At 40.4% G+C, this 26,047-nt stretch overlaps 1 protein-coding gene across 4 annotated transcripts in view; it reads right to left on the bottom strand.

Moving 5' to 3' along the window:
- CNOT6 (CCR4-NOT transcription complex subunit 6) overlaps nucleotides 1-15,420 on the bottom strand; it is a 66,925-nt gene extending 51,505 nt beyond the window's left edge. For 3 of the 4 annotated variants that reach the window (XM_060144388.1, XM_060144387.1, XM_060144386.1), the window contains exons 1-2: nucleotides 15,048-15,420; nucleotides 2,378-2,491 (exon numbers count right to left, since the gene is read on the bottom strand). In XM_060144388.1, coding sequence (XP_060000371.1) covers nucleotides 2,378-2,489 — 112 coding nt within the window. In that variant the 5' untranslated portion in view covers nucleotides 2,490-2,491; nucleotides 15,048-15,420. Of the gene's footprint in view, nucleotides 1-2,377; nucleotides 2,492-15,047 lie in introns of those variants that run through there. The other variant, XM_060144389.1, reaches the window with a different exon arrangement.
- Nucleotides 15,421-26,047: the final 10,627 nt, after the last annotated feature.

The following is a 26,047-nucleotide window of genomic DNA, read 5'->3' on the forward strand; positions in this document are numbered from 1 at the left end:
AACAGATAAGTTGTAAAGAAAAGGATGGAGGGGGAACATGTAAATTAAGACACATCAAATAAAAAAGGGGGGGACTAAACTAAAATGCTTAGGTGTACATAACTTGGTGTTAAAACTATAAGGAAACAAGTGATTACTATAAAAGTCAGGGTAACAGTTACTTTTGGGGAGCAGGGAAGGGCTTATGATTGGCTGTGGTGTGGAAGGGGTTCTGGGATAAGTGAAAAACTTCTAATTCTTGACCTGTGTATTATAAGGCTTCTGGCCTTATAATAATTCACTAATATATCTGTGTGGTTTTCTTGAGGATTTTTTTTTTTTTTGACTGCAGCACGCAGCTCTTTGGGGGGTGGGGTGGGGGAATCTTCGTTCCCCAACCAGGGACTGAACCCGGGCCCTCGGCAGTGAGAGCTCAGAGTCCTAATCACTGGACAGCCACGGAATTCCCGGCTGTTATCTCTGTTTATCTCTGTTTCATTTTATCTCTGTTTCATTTTACAATAAACAAGGTTTTCTTTAAAAAGTAAATGATTAATAGTCATTTGGCTTATCTGGTTACCTCCAAATGGCACAAGGATCTAACCACCCATCTCCCTAGAACCAGACGAGTATATTAGATTACTGCAGGTCCAGGATTCAATGACCTCAAATCCCTGGAACTTTATATCACAGATCTTAAGGAACTGATGCTAGAGCATATTCATGAAATAACTGTCTTAGCATGAAATGAACTCAGCCTTGAAAATTTCTACACACAGGAGTTTATGTATTAGGGATTGACTAAGACAATAAAGTGACCTTCCTGATAGTGGCTTTAATTATAAGGTCTTGTTCCACAGACCTATTCAATCAATAGTTTATCCTCCATGATACTTGGTAAAGATAAGACTTTGTTAAGAATGTTACTTTAGAGGAATCTCTCCTCTTCCTTCCTATCCTGTACACAGATTTCTTCCCAAAGTTTAGAGTAAGCAGAGAACAGTGACTCAAAATTGCCAAGGAGTTCCCAACATGAGGTAGAGGGAGGAGAGAGCGAAGAATCCCCTTAACCTCAGACATACAATCTCACTGACCCAAGTGAGCTCTTTCTAGATTACCTAAACTTTCTAGAAGCAAAGGACTTGTAATTCAAAAACTGCTAATATAGACTGAAAAAAAAGAAAAATATAGTTAAATACCAATGCGGCAGAAATTAAAAGGGGAAGTTGGAGTGGTGACTGCCTGTGCTTCAAAGGCTCCCCTGACATAGAAAATCAAATTTGACAGGAGAGGCAAAAGAAGAGAGAAATTTCACTCTCCATCACACCATACCAGCTCTCCAAAAATCGAAGAGGGAGAAAAGGAGAGACCCATGTGGGCACCAACCTCTACTATGGCTGCAGAGGAGGGTGTTTAGGTTTACTCAATAGATTAATCAGAACTTTTAAGCTGACAAGGGAGAAATACTATCATCATTACTTCCTTTTTGCTTTCTGTATAGCACCCTTCTGCTTAGACTTGGCAGTTATATTTTGTCTATTAGTTATTTACACTGGTTTATTCCCTTCTTCTCACTCCCTAATATGCCATAAGCTTCAGAATGAAAGAGGATATGTTTTTTTCATCTATATATTTTCCATATGCCTAGTATAGCATCTGGCAAAATGTTTTACACATAACATATACTCAGTATGTTTGCTGCATTAATTAAAAAAGAAAAATCAAGGGCAGTCAGGTGAAAGAAGAGAAAACTTGATCTGTATTATTTCAGAAGGCAAAACCAAGACAAACTAGAAGGAAAGTATGGGGAGGCCAACATGAACACAAACTTTCTTTAGCACTGGTTGCCTTGAGAAGTAATAATGTCCCTTTGCCACTTTTGAAGACTGAATTAAAGGCAGAAGGGAACTTTGAGAGCTGTTCCAATCGCTTTTAAGATTTTGTTTCTGAATAAGGCTGTCCCCAGAGACTAAGACTGAAAAAGCAAATGAAGAAAATAAGGAGAAACAAATCTATCCCAGAACCTATAATAGAACCGGCATTTCCCACTTCATTGGAAACCTGTAATTTGATACTGTAAAAGCTCTATCCTACTTTATTAGAGAATTAAGTATCAGAACAAACCTTTGTACACTAGGCATTTCACATGTGTTATTTTCATTCCATCCTTGATATTATTATCCCCATTTTATAAAAGGACACTGATAGTGAGAGAATAAGCAATGAATGGGTTTTGAACTTTGACACAAACCATGTTCTTTCTACTGAAACTTCCAGCTTCTAAGATAAATTAGCACTGGTAAAACATAACATTGCTTTCCTTGTGTATTAGCATTAGAAAACAATTTTCTACCATATCTTAACTTCCATGCCATAAATTTTTGCTTGCATGTCTTACCACTTATTTCAAGCTCCACCCAATGTGATTTCTTTCCATTTGCTGCTTCCTCAGAGGACATAATTGTGTACATCCTCCGAGGGTCAGGGGGCTCATATTTTTCTTTGGGCATGCCTGTTGAATTAAGAAAAGAAACCAATCAATACCCAGAAGAATCAATAACTGAAAATAACATCTTTTTTAAAAGTAGACACCCATATTATATCTCTAAACACAATTTCCCACTAAAAGGAACTAGGAGCTCCTTGGAGAAATGGAGGATTTCACGTCTGAGATAGGAAAAATACAAACAAGCCTGGACACTAAGAAAGATGCTGTGGCTGTGAAGGACACAGGAGCCAGCTTGAAGAGGTCCCACTGGCCACAAACATGACAATCTGAACATCAAAAGAAAGACTACATTTCAAACTGCATGAATCCAAAACTTTAACAGGAGAAAAAAAAATATGCAGTCACCCGAAAATTGGAAAATAAAGGGAAAGAATCAAGCATTTATCCTGCATTTCTGGCAGAAACTAGATGAGGAAATGTTCTTAACAGAATTCTAGCTAATAAATGTAAAAAGAGTTACATAATTAGAAAAAACACTATTTCACAATCGCTAATGAAAAAATGGATGACCATCAATGGTTAATAAAAGTATTAGGTGAAAAAAATCCAATGAAAAAATTTTAAATAGATAGATCAGGCTGTAAGACCTCAACCCAAGGATCGATCTCAGTATTAGGACAACTAGACTTACATGCCAACACTATGTATGCCCTTGCCCCTTCATCCAAAAAATTAAAAGTAAAATTGAACCTGAATCAAATCAGCCTCTCTAGATCTAGTACCAGTTTACACTAAGTAAGGGAGACAGAGGAACATGTTAAAAATAACACGAGGCACAACGATGTGAATATACTTAACACGACTGAACTGTACACTTAAAATGATTATTAAGATAGTAAATTTTGTTATAATTTTACCATGATTAAAAAATTTTTTCTTAATTTTAAAATAATGCCACAAGAATACAGCCAGCCAGACACAGACCATGGAAAGTTCAATATGACAGAAGACCCAGTTTCTTCAACAAATGAATGATATGAAAAAGGAGGAGTAAGAGGAAGTTGATATTAAATGACTTAAGAGGCACAACAATCAAATGAAATGTATAGACCTTGTTTGGGTCTGATCTGACCAAATCAAGTGTAAAAAACATTTTTGAGAATTGGACAAATTTGAAGAAGAACTAAACCTAAGTTGATATTGGGACTATTGTTCATTTTGCTTGTGGTTATTTTTTAAATTCTTATTCTTATAGAAACATTCTGAAATATTCAGGTGAAATGAAATCTCACTTCCTTGCATATTCTCCCAAACGCCTTGCTCCAGTCTCACTTCACCTTATGTGTTTGGATGAGCCATAATCTGCTTTAACCAAGTCTCTACCTACTCTGGATACCTACACAGCTAAATAAAGCTGGAGAAAAACCTACCATCATGTGAATTTAAAGTAAGCCAGTCAGCAATCACTTACGTCAAATGGACTTACTGTTGAACGGGTTCGATGTTTTAGTTTCACAAGAAGAAAAGTTATGGAGATGGATGGTGGCGAAGGCTGCACGACATTATGAATGTATTTAATACCACTGAATGCTACATTTAAAAATGGTTAAGATGGTAAATTTTATGTTATGTATATTTTCTACAATAAAAAAAAATGGAAAAAAGTTAAAGCAACTTTCATTATGCTATGCTGCTCCTCTAATGATGAGAAGTAGAGCTATCTTTCAAACATAGAAATGGTTTTGACCATGTAGTCAAAACACAGGAGATAAGTAATCCTGAAAAGCTTTTTGAAGAAAGTAAAAATATAAATGGTGAGACTAATCATCTGTATAAGAAACAGCACGTTTTTGTTTTGTCAAATACTGTTAATAAAACTGTTCTCCTACACGTTAATTTCTCCAAAACAGAAATACAGTGCCTGAAGTTTTTAGACTAATACAAAAAATACCTAACAGAGAAAGCTATACAGTCAAGAACTGTTCCTGTTCCATCTAGAGGACAATATGGTGAAGCAAGTGCCCATTCTGAATCATATGAACATACCAGTAATAACAACATGCTGTGTAAGGTTACCAGAGCTTGATGACAACATCCCTTAAGATTCCTTAAGATCACCCAAATGCCATTATTCTGACTAGATTTTACTTACGACCGTGTGATCTTCACTGGCTTTTCCAAACAGAATTTAATAATGGTAAGCTGCTCTCTCCAGCTGAGGTTAGTATTTTGAGTTACTATTAATTATTAATCATTTGACTTCTTAGTGAAAGTTCAGAAGTCTGATTTACCTCTCTCATGTGAGCTTATTTAGTGTGAATCAATGTCCGGAGTTTGATCACACTTCAGAGAATAAATACAAGTATTACTGAACTGAAATCTGAAATCCAAGCCCTAGACCTGGGGTCATTCCATCAAAGAGTCATGATTTCTGCCTAAGCGGCCAATCATGCCCTTTCTTGGTTTTCATGACATATGATGTGTTGCCTTAAAATTTAAGAGACAGCTCATTACTTGAAAGCAGTGAGGAGATCTTCTTTATTTTCCAAATCCCTGACAGTGCAGATTAGGAAGTGGGGGGAAAAAAGAATATGATAGAATAAAAGAAACGGCAGCAAATTAGACAATCAAGCCCTTCTGAGGAGCCTATCTGCCCAGTGAGCAACCCCACCCATTTTTCTTGGAGTCCAACCGAACATAGTATTGGAAACTAAGTAGAGAAAAGGATATAAGAATACAAACAATTTAGGATTTTTCCCAAGGCTTGAAATCAACAAGCAGATCTTACTCTCTAAAAAATACAGTATGCCACTGCAGATTACTACCTAAAAAGAATAAAATGTTTCCAAAAGAGGCTTGAAAACTGTCAAGTAGAATTAAAAGACTTTTAAAAAATAGGTAGGCCAGAGTCAGCAGGTATACAGCCCCTGACTATTCAATCTCTAATTCCTCCAATCCAGTGCCAAACATCACTACTGATCCTGGCAGCATAAAATCTGTCCCTGATCTAGATCTCAGAGAAACAGTTTTTCAGTATCTTAGAATAATTATTTACCTTAAAGAAATACAGGACATTATTTACCAGCAGAGAAAGATATGCTTTCATTATTAAACATTTTATGAAATGGCTTAAAAAATACACAGGGGAGGGGGGTAAGAGGGAAGACGCAGGGGGGCGCAGGGCGGGGGAGAGACCATAAGTGCAAGTCAGCCACCATTTGAGGCAGCTTTTAAACTAAGAAAATTGGTACTAAAGAGAAAGATTTAAGTCTTTATCCTTTCAGTGGGTACTGTAAATAGTCATCAAATAGCCCCAGGTGAAAACGTGTCCTATTTTACAAAAGAATAAATGAAGAATTAAAGAATTAATAAAAAAAACAAAAACAACATCATTTCATAATTCCTAATGAGCCTTTTTAAAACAGGATTTATAAACTGGGTTAAAACCATTAGATGAATCATTGGCACTGGCATAATGCTAAGGTAACACCACCACCCAGATTGTTTTTTAATTATAGGGTAGAAAATGTTCAAGAGAGGAATAAACTGTTACCCCCTTCATCAATCTTCCCAACACTGATGGAGGCAGAACCAGATACTGTGGGTCTTCGGATCTGACAGAATATGAAATACACACCAACAATGTTTATGTTGATTAAGAGCTAGAGGAACTAGCCAGATGACACCAAAGAAGCAACTGGAATGCAGGACTTTCTGCAGGGTAAATGGTCTGCTACCTTTAACAAGCTGGTGTCAGGACTATTCTAGACTTAAAGAGAATTAAGGGATATATAGAATGAGATGCAATGAATGGCCCCTATATAGGATCCACAAATCTGCAACAAAGGACATTCTGCGGACTGTTCGAGAAACATTTAATACCTAGTTCATATTTTGAAATATTAATGAATTATTATGAGATCATGTTATTTTGGCAATGTACAAAAATACATTTCTTGTTAAAAGGCACTCTGAAGTTAAATAATTTATTTTAAATTGTATTGGCCAGGTTTTTTCCCAAGGGAAATGAGGCTGAGTTATAGCCAATCTTAACTGACAAGATAAAATGCTAAATTCCTCTTTTCCTTTCCTTGCTTGTTACATTTTCTCCTCCATTCTTGGTGCTTTACTTCTTTTACATATACAAAGGAGAAAAAAAGGAAAAGGCGCAGAGGAAAGGAAGGGAGGGGAGAAGGAAGAAATAAACTCATGTGCAGAAAAATCCTTTTATTTGATGATCAGGAGCCTCACAAAGCTACAAGTTATGGAATATATGAAAAGGTAGTGCCACTAGCCTTGTTGCCAATTTACTTCTTCCTATCCAAATTTTCACTACGTCTTATCCAATTTTTCACTAAATCCCACTGATTTTTACCTCTTCAGGACTTCTAAACCTGTCTTCTCCATTTTCACAGCTACTGAAGTTAATTTACACCCTCATTTCTCAGCTACAACTTTTAAACAACCTTCTCTATACCTTCCTGATAGATGCCTGCTCATGTCACTCTCCTGCTTAAAAATCTAAGATGGCCTTTTCTGCCTACCTAGCTAAAGTCCTTTACAATCTGGATTTAGGCCAACTATTTTCTCACTCATCTTCAGCCACTGACACACAAGTTACCCTATAAAGTCTTAAATTAATCAAAGCAAACCTACTTCTAGGGCATAGTCTTTCAATAACACATGCTAATCCCTTCACCAAAGGAAACCTTCACCCTAAACTCCTACTCACCCGCTTCACGGCAACTCAGGTTAGATGTCAGAGTCCCTGTAAGCCCTTCCCAACAAAGGCACAAATTCACTACTCTTTCCTCTGCACACCATACATTTACTACAGCATCTATCACCCCAGTTTGTATCTCCCAGTGTCTTGTGTAAGACCTAGCACGTTGTACTAATAAACTGGTCTAAACATTCCTTCATGACTCAAAATCAGGTTTTCAAAGAAAAATCCAAAAAAAACAATTCAATACATCCAAACCATGCTTCCTTAAGGGAGCTTTCTTTACAGAATCATTCATTCAACCAATATATACTAAGCACCTTCTGCCTCTATGTGCCAAGCACTCTGCCAGGTTCTGGGAATAAATAATAAATAGGAAATACGTACATGATCTTGGATCTTAATCTACTGGGGAGTGCAAACAAAAATCTTACAACGGTGTAATCACACTACAACCCTTTTTACAAACATCACTCTAATTTAGGACTTCTTCCCTACCCCTCATAAACACAGGAGTTTATCATTCCCAGCTTTGAGCTATCCTGAACCTTGAAGATATTTCTAATGTTATATTCTTTAATCCCACCTTAATTTTTTTTGACATGTCTCATTCACCTACTCTAATATAGGGTCTTTGCACTTACATTTTAAATATTTTTATATTTTCAGAGCCTGGCAAATAGTGTTTGGTGAATACTTATAAGAATTAAGGGGATAAGCTGGGACAGTAAAAAAAGCAAACATTGTGTAAGAGATAAGTATGCTAACAGAAGCAGTGCCCATGTTACCAGGAGTAAGAAAAACTAACATAGGCCTCTTGAAGGCAAAATCTAGAGAAACCAGACAGAAAGGACCTAAGTGACCAAAGGCTGAGAATATTCGCTCTAGGATAGGCTGGGATATGAAGCAAAGGGACAAACTTAAAGGTAAAACTGTATAAACATAATCTTAGTGACATGCTATGGCAAAATAAGAGCAAACCTCAAACAGGTGGGGGTAATGGCAAAACTGTGTTGGAGTGCCTATCTGCCATACTCTAAACTAGGCACATAACAGCTAACATGTTTTGAGCACTCTCCAACTGGCAGGCCCTTCACATGCATTATCTCATTTAACCCTCAGGACTCCTATGAGTAAATACTATTGTATTATTCTCCATACATAAAGAAAGAACGGTCCAGAAAATAAGTCATTTACCTGAGATCACAGAGATCCTACTGGCACAACTGTGATTTTAACCCAAGTCTGATCCAAAAGTCTATGCTTTCAACCACTATGCAATAATTTACTGGTAATTATCTCGATTTAATTCTCATAGCGATCCATGAAGCAGACACTATCCTCATTTTATTTTAGATGAGGAAACTGAGACTCTGAGTTTAAATAACTTGCCCAAGGTTGCACACACTTAGTAGGTAGTAGAGCTAGGATGTGAACCTGGGACAATCTAGCTGCAAAGCTGTACTCCAATGCCTCACACAAGTCTAGAATTCTGTCACTGATGAAACCAAGATCTTGTGTTCATTCTCCAAATATTATGTTGCTAAGACCATGAGCCCCTGAGTTTCCTTCTCAGATGTATCACCTTTCCAAACTACTCTTTACCTGTATTCTCTACTCCCAAACTCTGCCTAATACTTAACACAACAGACCTCAAATGCTATCATCTCAGGCCCCTTATACTCAAGTACCTCAAAGACCTTTCAATTGTGTGGGTTATATCTATCAACATTTACCATACTAGAAATTAGAAATAAGGAATTTTAAAATATGTATTACTCATTAAATATAATAAAACCTATCACATGTTAACATTTTTATGAAAAGTAACTACTTTCAAGAACAAAGTAGGGCTTCCCTGGTGGCGCAGTGGTTGAGAGTCCACCTGCCGATGCAGGGGAGACGGGTTCGTGCCCCGGTCCGGGAAGATCCCACATGCTGCGGAGCAGCTGGGCCCATGAGCCATGGCTGCTGAGCCTGCGTGTCCGGAGCCTGTGCTCCGCAACGGGAGAGGCCACAACAGTGAGAGGCCCATGTACCGCAAAAAAAAAAAAAAAAAAAAAGTAAAATTTTGTGAGAAGAGTGACACTGTCTTACATTTTTGCAAATCTTTAAGGTCTTGACATGCTAGAAGACAGCTGGATTCACCTATCTGCTCTGAATTCAACTGATCAGATATTACATATCATTTTGTCATTCTCTGGAAAACTCCACTGTATACTCATAAGAGGAAGAGAATGAAAAAGTCAAATAATCTTAGTAATATTTCTAAGAACTTAAGGTTTCTGTAGCCACCTCCTCCTGCCTCCCAAAATCTCAATTCCTTAAATCCTTTTCTCAAGTAGAATAAGAATAAATTTAAGTCCATATTGGTTTAACTAAAATTTCCAATCAGTAAGACCTCTGCGAAAAAAAATTTTAAAATTATGATAAAATATTCCTTCAAAACAGAGTCAAACAGCAGATGTAGTAGTTAGTCTAAGCTCTAAAAGAAGACTGGCATACCCATCTGCATCCGCAGTGCCCAGCCAATAACCAACAGCCCATAAGAGTTTACTAGACTGCTGTTAAAATGCAATTCTAATCATGTGCCCGTGCCTAATAACACAAGTGAATATAAAATACAGTCAGAGAGAAGCCTGAGTGTACTGCAACACCACAGGAAACTACCAATTTTGAAGGTCAAAAATGGTCAAATACTAGCAATTTCATTCAACTCAATAAATTAACTCAAAATAGAACTATAAAGATACACCAAGTATAGGTCATCCACAAATTTCAATTTAAAACACAAACACTTCTTAGCTTAAAATTTTTAATTTCTATATTTTAAGTCAAATATAAAGTATGGAACAAAAGAACATATTAGGACAATTTAGATTTATGATCTAGCCAGCAAAGCTGAGGGCCTACTAACATTAAGTCAAACCATGATTTGTGTGATGAAACATCACCGAGATCAAAAAGGAAAGGAGAGGGAGCCATCAATATTAAATCTGTTCTCTTAGTATGAGACAAGCAACAGCCGTCTAGGTTACACCTTCAGCAATGATGGCTACCAACAGAAATCTTTTCATTTCTTTCTTATCTTTTGCCAGTTACCATAATCTATTTGCTCCTCCCACTCTTACAATCACAGTATTCTAGCTACCCTTATCTAGTTGGAATTTTGGCCTTTTGAGGCATTCAACATTTATTCTAGCTGCTAATTCATGTATACAATCATTTTGGGAAGTTCTAATATAGTAGCAATGAGTTTTGACCCACTAGTCTTTTTTTCCCCTAAAAACTGAGAAAGAAAATTATTCATGAAATGCTGACCTTATAAATCATCAAGAAGCCTTTAACAACTCTAGAATATTTCTCTCACAGGGCTTAAATGAACTCTCTGACCCCAGTTTCTTGGCCCCGCCTCCTTCATCCAGCCTTCACATTTTTACTGTGTCTCCTGAAAAAGTATGTCACACACACAATTCCCCCACCCCTATCCACCTAAACTCTCAATGAATCCCTATTATATACAGACGAAAGTTTCAACACTTTAAGAAAAAGCCTAAGACTATTCAGACTGTTTCTGGTCACTCCTCCTGTCCCTTTCATCTTTGCATCCTATGTTTCACAGCCCAAGTTGTACGTAACTTGACTTTGCACATGTTCTTTCTTCTCACTAAAAGGTCCTACTCAGTCTAACAAACCTCTATTCAACCTTCAAAGCTCAGCCCAAAGACCTCTGAGATGACCCCCTCAAGCTTCCCAAGCAGAATTAGTTGCTCCTTCTTTAGCATGCCCCAAATGCTTTGTGTATTTCTCATTACTATATAACTTGATGAGCACTTTATTGGTTTATCTGTTTTTCTCTCCATACCATTATAAACCCATTTAGAATAAAAGAGCATAAGACCTATTAGAGGAGCAAGTCTATTATGGTGCCTGACACATGGGTGTTTCCAGTATTTTTGGAACTGAGTTTTAGCCCTATTTTAAAATGCTGTGTTCAAGTATAATCAGTTCTGCTGTATCACTTATTCTGAAAATAATCTGTTCCAACGTAACCGATATATTAGAAAATTTGAGCTTAACACAAAATTCCCATTTGCTTATGTGTGATTTTTTCTGTGAAAAAAACTAGACGAAGGTAGAAACCTGCCCCCAGCTGAACTGAGCTGCATAGAAATACACAAAATACACACACCTTAAAACACCTACCAGCTACATCAGTTCACTCTGTGTGTGTGCACAAGAGCTGAGCCACACCCACCCACCTCTGGTGTTACTGTAACATTCCATTCGATTTCAGGTAACTCTCCTTCCACCACTGTACAGTAACTCACAAGCAGCAACCTTTCTGATGCCCATTAACACAAGCAAACCAGGTCTTTTTCAAGGTAAAGTGACACATTTATTGTAGTATTTATGTATACCATAACCATTTAACATGTGTAAAACTATGCTACCATTTTTACCAGGTTCCTTTTTTTTTTTTTTGCGGTACGCGGGCCTCTCACTGTTGTGGCCTCTCCCATTTCGGAGCACAGGCTCTGGACGCGCAGGCTCAGTGGCCACGGCTCACGGGCCTAGCCGCTCCGCGGCATGTGGGATCTTCCCGGACCAGGGCACGAACCCATGTTCCCTGCATCGGCAGGCGGACTCTCAGCCACTGTGCCACCAGGGAAGCCCACCAGGTTCCTTTTTATTAAAATAAGTCACTGACAAAGTTTTGAGTGTTGTGCTTTAGTTCCACTTTTCCCAAAAGGCCTGTAGTTTTTACTGCACAATTTTCCATATCATGGTGCTTTTTAGGAACTCACATGTTGCTTTACAGCAGAACTGACTATATAAATTAACAGCTGTATGAGGAGTTCTTAGGTTTTAAGAAATTTTCAATATTTCAATTCCAATAATATACAGGAGAAAAAACTCTGCCCTCTCCCCAATTTCACAAAATGTTTACAGTCCATATCCTCACAGACCATTAGGACAGCCATAACCGTTAAGCTTGGTGGCTCTCATTTCTGGTGAGCAGAGAGTTGATTTTTCCAGCTTAAGCTCTACAGTCTGCCTAAGCCTAACTCAGAAGACAAGTTCTGAATGCCTGAACTTTCACATGTACCATTATATGGGTTTCATTTTTTTTATTGCTCTTAACTTTTTTCCAAAACATTTTGATTTTAAATTACCCTGTATTATAGAGCAATTGAACCGAGCCCTCAAGCCCACTATAAAATGGATCAGACACAAAAGACCCTATATCCAAGTTTAAAATAGATTCAGAGTCACTAACTCCACAGTATCTCAAATGTGACTTTTTTATATGTATGGCTCCACTTAATTCTCCACACTGATGCCCAAATGATCTCTAAATCACCTTGTTCCCCTATGAAAAATATTTTGGCTCACTCCTTTGCTACAGAATAAAGATATAAACCTCACTTTTAGCTTAGTAAGTATGGTTCTTCAAAATCTAGGATGGACACACCTTTGCAGGCTCATCTCCAGTCTCTCCAGGGAGAGATGAGAGAGTGTCTCATCTCTCCCTGTTTCAGTAACACATCGATATTGGCCTTACCCCAACACTTGGCACCTCAGTGCACCCACAGTTCCTTTTGTCTGAAATGACCCCATCTCTCCAGTTTGACAAACACCTATTCCGTGCTCTTTTCTGTAAACTGCTCCCACACATTCTACAAATTTCATCGTTCTCTACTGTTCTCCCCACAGCACTCTGTACACCTACTAAGACTACAACAAGAAGACAGCAAATGAGTGTTATTCACTTTTTAATTCCCAGGGTCTAACATTATGTCCAGCATATACTATTCCTTGCACATAACTTACCAAGAAAATAAAAATGGATGAGGGAGAGGTAAAGCCCAGAGAAGGGTAAGATTAAGGCAGTCTAAATGAGTCCCCATCTTACATGCAAATAAACACTTTAAAAGCAGTTTCCCAACCAGTATACCTTCCATATGGGAAAGTTACAAGTGTGCTGAAGACGGCCCTCACCTCTCATGGCCCAAAGGCTACAGCTGTGAGCAGCCTTGACCATTTATTCCAGGATGCCTTCCATATATTATCCCTTTCTGTTGCACTATGATATGAAAAAGGTTTATGCTTTAAATATAAAAAAGGCTAATATGAACGTGGTGGAATGCCTACACATTAACCAAAATAAATGCATTATTTATGAACCATAAGTACAGAAGCAAATGCCTTTATTTGTAGCCAGGACCAAATTCTGTAACCAACTCATATCTGTTCAAGAGTCTGAAAAGTTTTACTTTGCCACCAAGGTTTAAGAAACCTGAAAATACCTACAAATCAAACAGGCATTCAAAAGAGCTTCCTCATCTACGTTACCAATGATCAAGACACTTCTGAAACTATGCAAAATATTCTGAGTCTCACAGGAAACTTTGTCTTTTGTCACATCCTCATTTTTTGACCATTTCATTAAGTATCTTATTCACCTACTAAGAACTGACCAGACTCAACTACCTCAAATAACTTCCAGCCATTAAAACGCACTCCGCCCTCCCAAAAAAACTAATCTCCATCAAGTACCTCACTCCCATGTGCTCTCCCATTTACACAAAACCTGGTCCTTTCCCTCTTAACTGTAATATCTTGGGCAAGTCACTTTAACCTTTCTAGGCCTGTTTCCTCAACAGCAGCTATTCAAATATTTTGTTTAAAGCAAGTTGACTGGACTAGATCACTGGTCTAAAAATATTAAGCAATTTTTATTCTACAAGTCATCACATTCTAAAGACTGCGATAATTGCTCTGATAGCAATTATAAAACAAGTCTTCAAAACCTTTTGATCAATGGACACAGCTCCTAAAGCCTACAAAACTGTTTTGGGATGATAAATTCTAGTGCACTGTGAAAAACACAAAGTGCTATTATATGCCATTTTATTTTTCACTTGTTCATATTCACTCTCTTCCTCTCCAAAATTAAAACCCCCAGACACAAAGAGGCAAGATTCCACACTACCACTAATGGGGCAATCCACCTGGAAAACAGGTAAGTATGGGAACTCATGTTAAAGGAGATTATTTAAACGTCAGCTTAACACAATAACAAATCCAAAAAGGAAAAGCAAGATGACCATTCACAATGTTGTCATTTGCAGTAACAGTTCAAGAAGAGGTTACAGGTGTTCATTAGCAGGCTCTTAGGGGAAGCTGTAGGAGAAAAAGTCAAAAAAAAAATTTCCAAAGAAAATAATGATTGGTGTTTAGAAAAAAAGAAAAGAGATACGATTCAGGTTATTACACAAAACTTAAAATAATTAGAACTATCTCTGAGTCCTCAGCAATATCATAAATCTCTTCATCTGGTGCTAAGGGTTTCTTTAACCATGTCATTCCCATCCCCCCACCCCCCAAAAAATTTGTGTTAAACTGAATTTTAAATACATTTGGGGGAGGGGGTAAACAGTTGGTTTCCCGCTTTGCGGTAACTGCGAAGTTCCACACTCTACTCCGCGCAATCCCACACCGCCACTTCTCCAAAGTTGCCACCCATCCCAGCCAAGAGTCCCGGACACCAACTCCCCTCCTCCGGGTGACCAGAGCCAGGGTCGACAGCCAGGGCATCCCCCAACCCTGGCGCCCCCTGCGCGGCCCCGCCCCCGCCGTCAAACAACACCCCCCAGCCCCGGACTCGGCGCGGGGGCGCGGTCCGGGGACCAACTGGATGGCGACAGCCGCGCGTCTAGGGACCCCCAACAGCCACCATCTCCTCCAGTCTTCGGGCCCGCTGCACGCAAAACTCAAGGTGTTCTTGCTCGAGTCCCCCGCGCTACGGTCCCGGGGACACGACCGAGAGGGGCCCGTGGGCAGCAGTGTGGGGAGCAGCGCCCAGCCGGGCCTCGGACTGGTCTCGCTCACCTCTTGGGGTGCGCCGCCTTCCTCCGCCGCTGCCGCCGCCTCCTCCCTGTGAGTGCAGCGGGGTCTGACCTGTGGAACCACCATACCAGTCCCGCCCGCTGCTGCAGCGCCGCCGTCGCCGCTCCTCTGCCGCCTCAGCCGCCGCTCTTTGTTCTCCCTCCGAGATCCACCGCGTCAGCCGCCCTCTTCAGCCGCCTCGATGGGCCGCCACTACGGCCTCCCGGCCTCTCGGCCTCCGGCCTCACCCTCCTCACTGCACCCACCGCTGCCTTCCCCTTCGCGCAGCCGACGCCGCCGCCACCGACGCCGCCGCCTCCTCCTCCTCTGCGCCCCCCTCGTTTTCATTGAAAGCAAACAAGCATCATGGCGGCGGCCGCCGTCCCACCCCTTCCCCCTCCCCCCACCCACCCCAAGCCTGCGAGCGCCGCGACCGACGCTGCCGCTCCAACATCCCGGCCGCCCATTGGCCGCCGCCGCCGGGCGCGACCATTCAGCATCCGGGGAGGTCGCTCTCCACTCGTCCCTCTCTTCCCCCACCCCCGCGATGGGGAGCAGTGAGCCGGCCGGGCGCGCTCCAGGGTCAGACCTCCCTCTCCTCTTCCCGCTCTCCTCGCTCGTTTCCTGCCTTGTTGCTTCTACTTTCTCATCTTCTTAACGCTCCTACGCTTTTCAACTAGCTCTTTTTTTTTTCCTTTCTTTCTCTTTTTTTTTGTCTCACGCTGTTCATTTTTGTTCCTCTCTTCCCTCAATTTCCTTGATCTTCCTCCCTTTCGTGTCGCTTATTACATGGAAACAGGGACAAGCTCTCAGACTTTTGACCCTTAGCCAGTATCTTGAGCTGCCTAAAGACAAGACATGCAGTCGTGAACAGTGACTTGATTCATCCTGCCTCAGATATGAAGAAAAAACTAATTAATGGCACGTTTCGGTCCATTAATGGTCATTCAGTCCAGTAAATTCAGGGACAATTCTGGTGGGATCCTAGCCCGGAGTAACTGTCCGCAGCTGTGTTCAAAGAGCAAGATGTTCTATTCAGGTGGAGATTGAAAATGAGCAGAGAAAGGATTGATGATGCTTGCATGAGTGCACATTAGTTGACTGGTGGTCAAGGCCCTGTGCTGGGACCAAGGCAAAGAGATGAATCAGGCCCCGGCCTGCCCTCAGTAAGCTCACAGCCTAGGGACAAGAGAAACACTCAACAGACTGTTAAAACTCATTAGAGGTGCATGAGGACAGGCATGGCCTGAGGAAAAAGGAATAGCTGTCCACTCACCTACATGGCAAACTAGGATGGGCTCCTGGCTCTTTCCTGGAAAATCAACTCTGAAGAAATGAGAGTGAAACGGGTTCCAGGAACTAACAATAGCAAGAAAATGAGACACCCTCTCTTGCTATACTGGGCTAGAGGATATGGGAAATGGTTGGCTGCTTTTGGGGCAGAGGAGGGCTAGAAGGGCAAGGAAAAGATTGAGACCGTAGGACTCCTGGGCACAGAAGCTTTTCAAACGGTTGCTAATCAGGGAAGGGAGGGGTTGCAGAGACAAGGGAGGAGCAGCCAAGAAATAATAGTGCAGCCTTGGGGCAGGGTCCTGGTACTACCTCAAGGGATACACATAACTATCTTTGAACTCTTTACAGAACTAAAACCCCCAACAAATAGAAGATGTCAGCATTATCATTCCAGAGAAGACCACTTGAGGCCAGATTAAAGGAACCAGAGAAGCTCATCAAGAGATTACCAGAGACCAGATTAAAGGAGTGAATGCCCTGCACACACCCTAATCTTATCAGCAACCCTGCCCTTGAACCATTGCTATAAAACTCCTCACCAAATCCTTCCAGGTTGGGACACACAGTTTTTCAAGGGCACAACCCTGCTGTGTCCCCCGTTTGCCTGGCAAAGCAATAAAGCTATTCTTTTCCTCTTCACCCAAAACTCCAAGATTCAATTCAGCACCAGTGCACGAAGGCTGAGTTTTCAGCATCAACGGTCCAGTGCTCTAGTGTCAGAGGACACTAGACAACAGCAGGGTAACATGAAAGCCCAGGAGAGGTAGGGGGTTGCTAAGAACAAGTGCAGACTGACTGGCTGCCTGTGGGCATCCCTCCACAGCCTCCAACCCCAGGCTTCTGAATACTGGGGTTGTGCAGTCCCTGTGCTCTACAAAGTCTCACCAGACTGAGGGAGGAGCCAGTGGCACTCTCTGCACCCCATGAGAATGCTGTGCCCTGGCAACCTGTGCTCCAGCCTGGAGAGAGGGGTGAATTTTTGTAATTCATCTGCCCAGAAGGAGCTACTTTTTGTGATTGGTACCATGGGTATGGGGGCAGGGAAGTCCAGTTGCATAACAAAAAAACTTGCATAGAACCATGAGTTTATTACATCTCATTATTCTAGTGCTCCAGGTCTCACTTGGGGTCTCTCATGCCTCTACTGAGATGGTGGCTGGGGTTGGATTCTGGCACCTCCATGTCCCCAGCAAGCCCTCCCTTTGTAGTGTTTTATCCTCCCACTTTTCTTTGTGGCTTCTCTCTAGCAGGTTATCCTGAACATCTTTCATGGCAACCCAGGGCTCCAAGAGAGAGGAAGTGGAAGACCCTTTGAAGAATGTCACTTTCTCTGTATTCTATTGGTCAAAACAGTCACAAGCCCAGTCCAGATTTAAGAGAAGAGGACATAAGCAGTGCAGGAGCTGCATGCACATAAAGGGAAGGAGAGACTTATTTGGGGCCATCTCAGTAGACTAGCTACCACAGAGAAGGAACCAATGGTGGCCCTGCCTGTGCACATCCTCTTCTTTCTGAATATCTGAAGAGAACCCCACCAAATGCCTTTCCAGATCCAGATCAAAGTGCCCCTCATATTAGGCAAGACTTCCCTGTGTAAGTTATAAAACCCAAACTCAAATAGGCTTGATGAAGAAAGAGGTCATTTATGTATTCAGGTATCACATAACTGAAAAGTTCAGACATCTTAAAATATCAACAGAAATCAATCCAGGGGCTTCCCTAGTGGCACAGTGGTTGGGAGTCTGCCTGCCGATGCAGGGGACACGGGTTCGTGCCCCGGTCCGGGAAGATCCCACATGCCATGGAGCGGCTGGGCCCGTGAGCCATGGCCACTGGGCCTGGGCGTCCAGAGGCTGTGCTCTGCGGCGGGAGAGGCCACAGCAGTGAGAGGCCTGCGTACCGCAAAAAAAAAAAAAAAAGAATCAATCCAATCTCACTCTTCCACCCTCCACTCAGCTTTCCTCCCCACTGGCTTCACAAGGACTGTGCAACCAGGCAGGAAAGATGGCCACTAGCATCTACAGGCTTAGATTCTAACAGCTCCAGCTGCAAATGCATACCTCATTTTATTGTACTTCACTTTATTGTGCTTCAAGGATAGTGCATTTTTTACAAATGGAAAGTTTGTGGGAACTCTGCATTAAGCAAGTCTATTGGCATCAGTTTCCATCAGCATTTGCTCACTTCATGTCTCTATGTCATGCTTGATAATTCTCACAATATTTCAAACTTTTTCATTGTTACTATATTTGTTACGGTGATCTGTGATCAATGATCTTTGATGTTACTCTTGTAATTGTTTTGAAGCACCACGAACTGGGCCCACGTAAGACAACAGATTTAATAAGTGTTGTGTGTGTTTTGACTGCTCCACTGACCAGCCTTTCCTCTGTCTTTATACCTCTCTTCAGTCCTCCCTAATTCCTGAGACACAACAATATTGAAATTAGGCCAGTTAATAACCCTACAATAGCCTCTGAGTGTTCAAATGAAAGGAAGTGTCACACATCTCTCACTTTAAATCAAAAGCTAGGGATGATTAAGCTTAGTGAGGAAGGCATGTCAAAAGCTGAGATAGGCTGAAGGCTAGACCTCTTATGCCAAACAGTTAGCCAAGCTGTGAATGCAAAGGAAAAGTTCTTAAAGGAAATTAAATGTGCTACTTCAGTGAACTGATGAACGACCAGAAAGTGAAACGGCCCTGTTGCTGATATGAAGAACATTTTAATGGTCTGGATAGAAGATCAAACCCTCCACAACATTCCCTTAAGCCAAAGCCTAATCCAGAGCAAGGTCCTAACTCTCTTCAATTCTATGAAGACTGAAAGAGGTGAGGAAGCTGCAGAAGAAAAGTTTGAAGTTAGCAGAGGATGATTTACAAGGTTTAAGGAAAGAAGCCGTCTCCATAACATAAAAGTACAAGGTGAAGCAACAAGTGCTGATGTAGGAGCTGCAGCAAGTTGTCCAGAAGATTTAGCTAAAATAATGAATGAAGGTGGCTACACTAAACAGATTTTCAATGTAGACAAAACAGCATTATATTGGAAGAAGATGTCATCTAGGACATTCATAGTTAGAGAGGAGAAGTCAATGCCTGGCTTCAAAGCTTCAAAAGACAGGCAGACTGTCTCATTAGGGGTTAATGTAGCTGGTGACTTGAAGTCAATGCTCATTTACCATTCCAAAAATCCTAGGGTCCTTAAGAATTATGCTCAATCTACTCTGCCTGTGCTATATAAATGGAACAACAAAGCCTGGATGACAGCACACCTGTTTGAATCACAGTTTACCGAAAAAACTACTGTTGAGACCTACTGCTCAGAAAAAAAGATTCTTTTCAAAATACTGCTGCTCATTGACAATGAGCACCTGGTCACCCAAGAGCTCTGATGGAGATGTACAACATTAATGTTTTCATGCCTGCTAACACAAAATCTATTCTGAAGCCCATGGATCAAGAAGTAATTTTGACTTTCTAGTCTTCTTATTTAAGAAACAGATTTTATAAAGCTATAACTGCCATAGATAGTGATTCGTCTGATCAAGGCAAAGTCAATCAAAAACCTTCTGGAAAAGTTTCACCATTCTAGATGCCATTCATGACTCATGAGAAGATGTCAACATATCAGTATTAATGGAAGTTTGAAGAAAGTTGATTCCAACACTCATGGAAGACTTTAAGGGGGTTCAAGACTTTAGTGGAGGAAGTAACTGCAGATGTTATGGAAGTAGCAAGAGAACTTGAATTAGAAGAAGAGCCTGAAGATGTGACTGAATTGCTGCAATCTCATTATAAAACTTAATGGATGAGGAGTTTTTTCTTATGGATGAGCAAAGAAAATGGTTTTTTTAGATGGAATCTACACCTGGTGAAGATTCTTGAAATGACAACAAAGGATTTAGAATATTACATAAACTTAGTTGATAAGGCAGCAAGAGTATTTGAGAGGATTAACTCCAATTTTGAGAGAAGCTCTTCTTTGGGCAAAACACTATCAAATGGCATTGCATGCTACAGAGAAATGGTTCATGAAAGGAAGTCAATCAATATGGCAAACTTCCTTATTGTCTTATTTTAAGAAATTGCCACAGCCATCCTAGCCTTCAGCGATCACCACCCTGATCAGTCAGCAGCCATAAACATCAAGACAAGACCCTCCACCAACAAGAAGATTATGACTTGGGCTTTCCTTGGTGGCACAGTGGTTGAGAATCCACCTGCCAATGCAGGGGACACGGGTTCCAGCCCTGGTCCGGGAAGATCCCACATACCTCAGAGCAACTAAGCCCGTGCGCCACAACTACTGAGCCTGCACTCTAGAGCCCGCAAGCCACAACTACTGAAGCCCGTGCGCCTAGAGCCCATGCTCTGCAACAAGAGAAGCCACTGCAATGAGAAGCCCATGCACCACAACAAAGACCCAATGCAGCCAAAAATAAATTAATTATTTTTTTAGAAAAAGAAGATTATGACTTGCTGAAGGCTCAGATGGTTAGCAATTTTTAGCAGTAAGGCATTTCTTTTTTTAAAAAAATTTTTTAAAGTCTTTATTGAATTTGTTACAATATTGCTTCTGTTTTATGTTTTGGTTTTTTGGCCGCGAGGCATGTGGGATCTTAGCTCCGCCACCAGGGATTGAACCCACACCCTCTTCATTGGAAGGTGAAGTCTTAACCGCTGGACCACCAGGGAAGTCCCAGCAGTAAGGTATTTCTTAATTAAGGTATGTACATTTTTTTAGACATAATGCTATTGCACACTAAATACACTACCGTGTAAACATAACTTTTATATGCACTGGGAAACCAAAAAATTTGTGTGACTCACTTTAACGTGATATTTGCTTTAGTGCAGTGGTTTGGAACTGAACCCCAAATATCTCTGAAGTTTGTCCATATATAGTTTTTTTCCCTAAGATTAAACCACCTTATTCATTGTGATAAAAATAATTTGTGGTCATGGTTTAAAAAAAAAAGACTAAATTACAGAAAGGCATGAATAAGAAAGTGGAGGTCTCATCCCTGGCCCGACTCCAGCCACACTCCTCAAAGATTTGAATTGTTTACAAGGCTTTGGCCTTAAATAACAAAATAAAATAAACAAACCAAAACATTCTCAAACATGCGTACCGAATAAGGATATTTACTGACTCCCATCACTGAAAGTCCAAATGTAGGGCAGCCTTTAGGGCTGTTTGATTTAAGGCCTACAGGCAGATTAATCATTGATACTGCCCTGGACAAAAAATATTTTGTTACTTTGCTGCTTATTATGGGATATAGGGTGTTGGAAACCTGACTTGAAGTAATTTAAGCAGAAATAGGAGTGTATTGGCTCAGGATAATACTAGCTTCTCTAATAAAGATACAAAATTTCTTGCTCATGTAACCATTCAGCAGGTGATTTTTCTTCCTACTAGTGACTCAGGGGCCTTTCCTCTTACGGCTCTGTCATCCCCTAGGACAGGGGTTCTCATTCTGGGGTCCATGTACCCCCAAGAGATCTGTGGATAGAAATCAGGGAGGGGTGCAGCAAACCCAGATGGGTCAAGTTTAGCTTTTCCTGCCATTTTGAGTCTAAATAACAAACCACAGTAGGATGTGACTATAACCAATGACAAACCTCAGCCTGATATTTTCATATCCTCTCACAATTGTACAATAGAGATCATTTCCTCCAATTTCATTTTTTCTTTTTTTAATTGAGGTAAAATTTACATAACTTAAAATTAACCATTTTAAAGTGCACAATTCAGTAATATTTACTACATTCACAATGTTGTGCAACCATATCTCTCTCTATTTCTAAAACAGTTTCATCATCTTAAAGGAAAATGTTAGGTATATCTAGAAATATCATTTTCACTCATTTACGACTTTGAAAATGTGGTAGATATTAGACCCACCAGTAGAACATGCATTTAACATGCTATTTAAATGCATAAATACTATTATGTCATAACACTTAAAATATTTTGGTAACTATTTCAATATAACTGGTTTCCTTTGTAATCCTCTGTATTGGGTTGGCTAAAAGTTCATCTGTTTTTTTTCCTTAAGGTGGCTCTGGTAGCTCTTAGTTGTCTTTAACTTCATTTGAAACAATTTTGTTAGGTTGTATGTGACAGTTGTCATATCAGAATGCATTTAAAAAAAGCTTCTCAAAATTGGTGAATTTTTGTGTAGCCATTTTAATATTGAAGATGGAAGAAAAAAAGCAACATTTTTGTCATATTATGCCTTATTATTTCAAGAAAGGTATAAATGTAACTGAAATGCAAAAAAAGATTTGTGCATTGTATGGAGAAGGTGCTGTGACTGATCGAATGTGTCAAAAGTGATTTGCGAAGTTTCGTGCTGCAGATTTCTCACTGGACGATGCTCCACAGTCGGGTAGATCAGTTGAAGTTGATAACGGTCAAATTGAGACATTAATTGAGAACAATCAACGTTTTACCACCTGGGAGATAGCCGACATACTCAAAATATCCAAATCAAGCACTGAAAATCATTTGCACCAGCTTGGTTATGTTCATCGCTTTGATGTTTGGGTTCCACATAAGTTAAGTGAAAAAAACCTTCTTGACTGTATTTCTGTATATGATTCTCTACTTAAACATAATGAAAACTTTCCATTTTTGAAACAAATTGTGACGGCTGATGAAAAGTGGAACTGTACAATAATATAGAATGGAAGAGATCATGGGTAAAGCGAAATGAACAACCACCAACCACACCAAAGGCCAGTCTTCATTCAAAGAAGGTGATGTTTTATATGTGCTGGGATTAGAAAGGAGTCCTCTATTATGAGCTCCTTCCAGAAAACCAAACGATTAAATTCCAACATGTACTGCTTCCAATTAGACCAACTGAAAACAGCTCTTGACAAAAAGCGTCTGGAATTAGTCAACAGAAAACGCGTAATCTTCCATCAGGATAACACAAGGCCGCATGTTTCTCTGATGACTAGGCAGAAACTGTTACAGCTTGGCTGGGAAGTTCTGATTCATCTGCCGTGTTCACCAGACATTGCACCTTTGGCTTTCCATTTATTTCAGTCTTTACAAAATTCTCTTAATGGAAAAACTTTCAATCCCCTGGAAGACTGTAAAAGGCACCTGGAACAGTACTTTGCTTAAAAAGATAAAAAGTTTTGGGAAGATGGAATTATGAAGTTGCCTGAAAACTGGCAGAAGGTAGTGGAACAAAATGGTGAATATATTGTTCAATAAAATTCTTGGTGAAAATGAAAAATGCGTCTTTTATTTTTACTTAAAAACCAAAGGAAATTTTTGGCCAACCCAGTATTTTATTTAATGCTTTTTTTAATTAATTTTTTTATTGGGGTATAGTTGATTTACAATGTTGTGTTAGTTTCTGTTGTACAGAAAAGTGATTCAGTTATGCATATACATATATCCACTCTCTTCTAGACTCCATTCCCATATAGGTCATTACAGAGCACTGAATAGTGCTATACAGTAGGTTCTTATTAGTTATCTTTTATATATAATAGTGTGTATATGTCAATCCCAAACTCCCAATTTATCCCTCCCCCCCTTATTTTATCATTTTAAAAAACATTATTATGAACAGGGTGTCTGCCAAGAGGCTCATATCATAAAAACTGTCAAGAACTCCTGCCCTTGGTTTGGAGACCTCTGTATCCACTGGTAAAGAGAGGAGAGATGCAGAGAAAGCACAAATGCTTCTTAACTAGCTCAACCTCAAGTCACTCACAGCACTTCTCCTCACACTCAATTGGCAAGAACTAGTCACATATCCCCACCAAATGTGAAGAAGACTTGGGAAAGGTTTTCACAAGATTGGAAATAACTTAGTTCCATCTGAGCAGCTGCTTCTCAGCAACAATGGAAGGAAAAAATGAATTTTTTTGAGCAGATAAATATCTCTGCCACCATCCACCCCTGTGACTACCAAATATCCCCATTTATGCTTCTTCCAACAAATGGCACCTATTCTTCCTGTCCCCAAAGAAGGCCCCATCCATTGCTGCAACCTTCCCCTTAGTCCTTCTTCTTTCCTGCTGCCTAGAATGTGGAGCTGCTGTCTTGGACCACGAGAATGAGGCCCATGATATCAGAATAAGAAAGGGAGCTGAAAGAAGCCTGGTTTCTGAACATTTCATGGAGCAGACACCACACCAGTTCTAGGTTGAATTCCTCCAAAATCATGGTAATATTTGGCAGGAGATAAGATTGATGCCCTGCCATTCAGAAACCAGAAGCTTGCTGGCAGAAAGTAGATTGAGAGTGTTGCTTTACAAACTAAGTTGATTAATTTAAAAATGGCCTCAGATTCATTAAGCCATGAAATTGGGTAATGAGCAGACCACAAAGGCAGATGATGCAAGTCTTAAAATTTAAAAACTATGTCCAGGCAGACCTTTGGCTATGGGTACTGTCACATGGAACTAATAGGATGAGAGTAGACTGGAAGCCTACTAGGTTTTTTAGGGAAATGTCAAAGAGACCACCTACAGTTCTATAATCTTTTAACCCCCAAAGATGTGCCCAATCTCCCACACATGCACCAGCAGGAAGCAGATGCCTTAATTCCCAAGTCTTATGTGACCATGAAAGAAAATATAACTGCCAGAAGGCAGGGACAAAGCTTTAGAAGCCAGTGGACAAAAGACTGCTAGGTGGGCTGATCAATAACACTACTTCCAGAGAAGGGAGACTGTGGTGTTCCTAGAAAACCAAGTGGGCAAGAACCAGTGACTACTGTATGTCTACCATCCTCCCACTTTCTGAATTAGACTGTGTTTGTTTGTTTGCTACAATTGTCCTATTCCTACCGACAGTTATATGTTCTGTGTGTTGGAGGCAGTCGTCTTTTAGTTCCCAGGTTACTGGACCACAAGAAGCCACATTGGGACCTGCTGGCTACTCTGAGCTACACTGGCCTCTATGTTGCCCCCTTGGGGAGAGTGCTCTGTGTATGGGAAGAAGGGTGCACATGGATATATAGGAGGCCAAAGAGAGAAGTTGTACCAGGACTGCAGGATAACTCTTTTTCCAGCACAAAGATGAAATTTCCCACCCTCCCTTTACTTGCCAGCATTCTTAGAGTTGAGTAGGAATAAATATCTAGAAAACCCTCTGCTTTACTCTCAACAGAAAACAAACCCTCCGAGTAGGGAGGGGCAGACACCTGGCTAAGCAGAGGGAGGGAGAGAATCTGAGGTCTAATTTCCTCTCAAAGTGCTTTCTCCCGTCCTTCTTGATTTTATCCTCCCCTACACTTAAAAAAAAAGTATAAATTTCAGATGCAGCTGTAGCTGATGCCAATTTCTGAGACCTTTGAAGATTTTGAAGTTTTTTTTTTTTTTTCTTCACAGGAGTCCCCTTTCCCCTTAAAAAAAACTTTTCATTTTGAAATAATTATAGATTCACATGAAGTTGCAAAGAAATGTGCAGGGGGTCCCATGCACCCTTCACCCTACCACCCCTGATATTTACATCCTGCAAAACTACGGAACAATATCAAACCCAGAAAACTGACATTAGGTACAAACCATTGAGTTTATTCAGATTTCACCAGTTAGTATATGCACTCGTGCGCATATGTGTGCATGCATGCGTGTGCATGTGTAGCTGTATGCAACTTTGTCACATGTGTAGCTTCAGGGAACCAACACTGTAATCAAGATACTTAACCGTACCATCACTTCAAGTCTCCGTTGT

This window comes from Lagenorhynchus albirostris, chromosome 3, assembly GCF_949774975.1.
Source record: "Lagenorhynchus albirostris chromosome 3, mLagAlb1.1, whole genome shotgun sequence".
Classification (NCBI taxonomy): Eukaryota; Metazoa; Chordata; class Mammalia; order Artiodactyla; family Delphinidae; genus Lagenorhynchus; species Lagenorhynchus albirostris.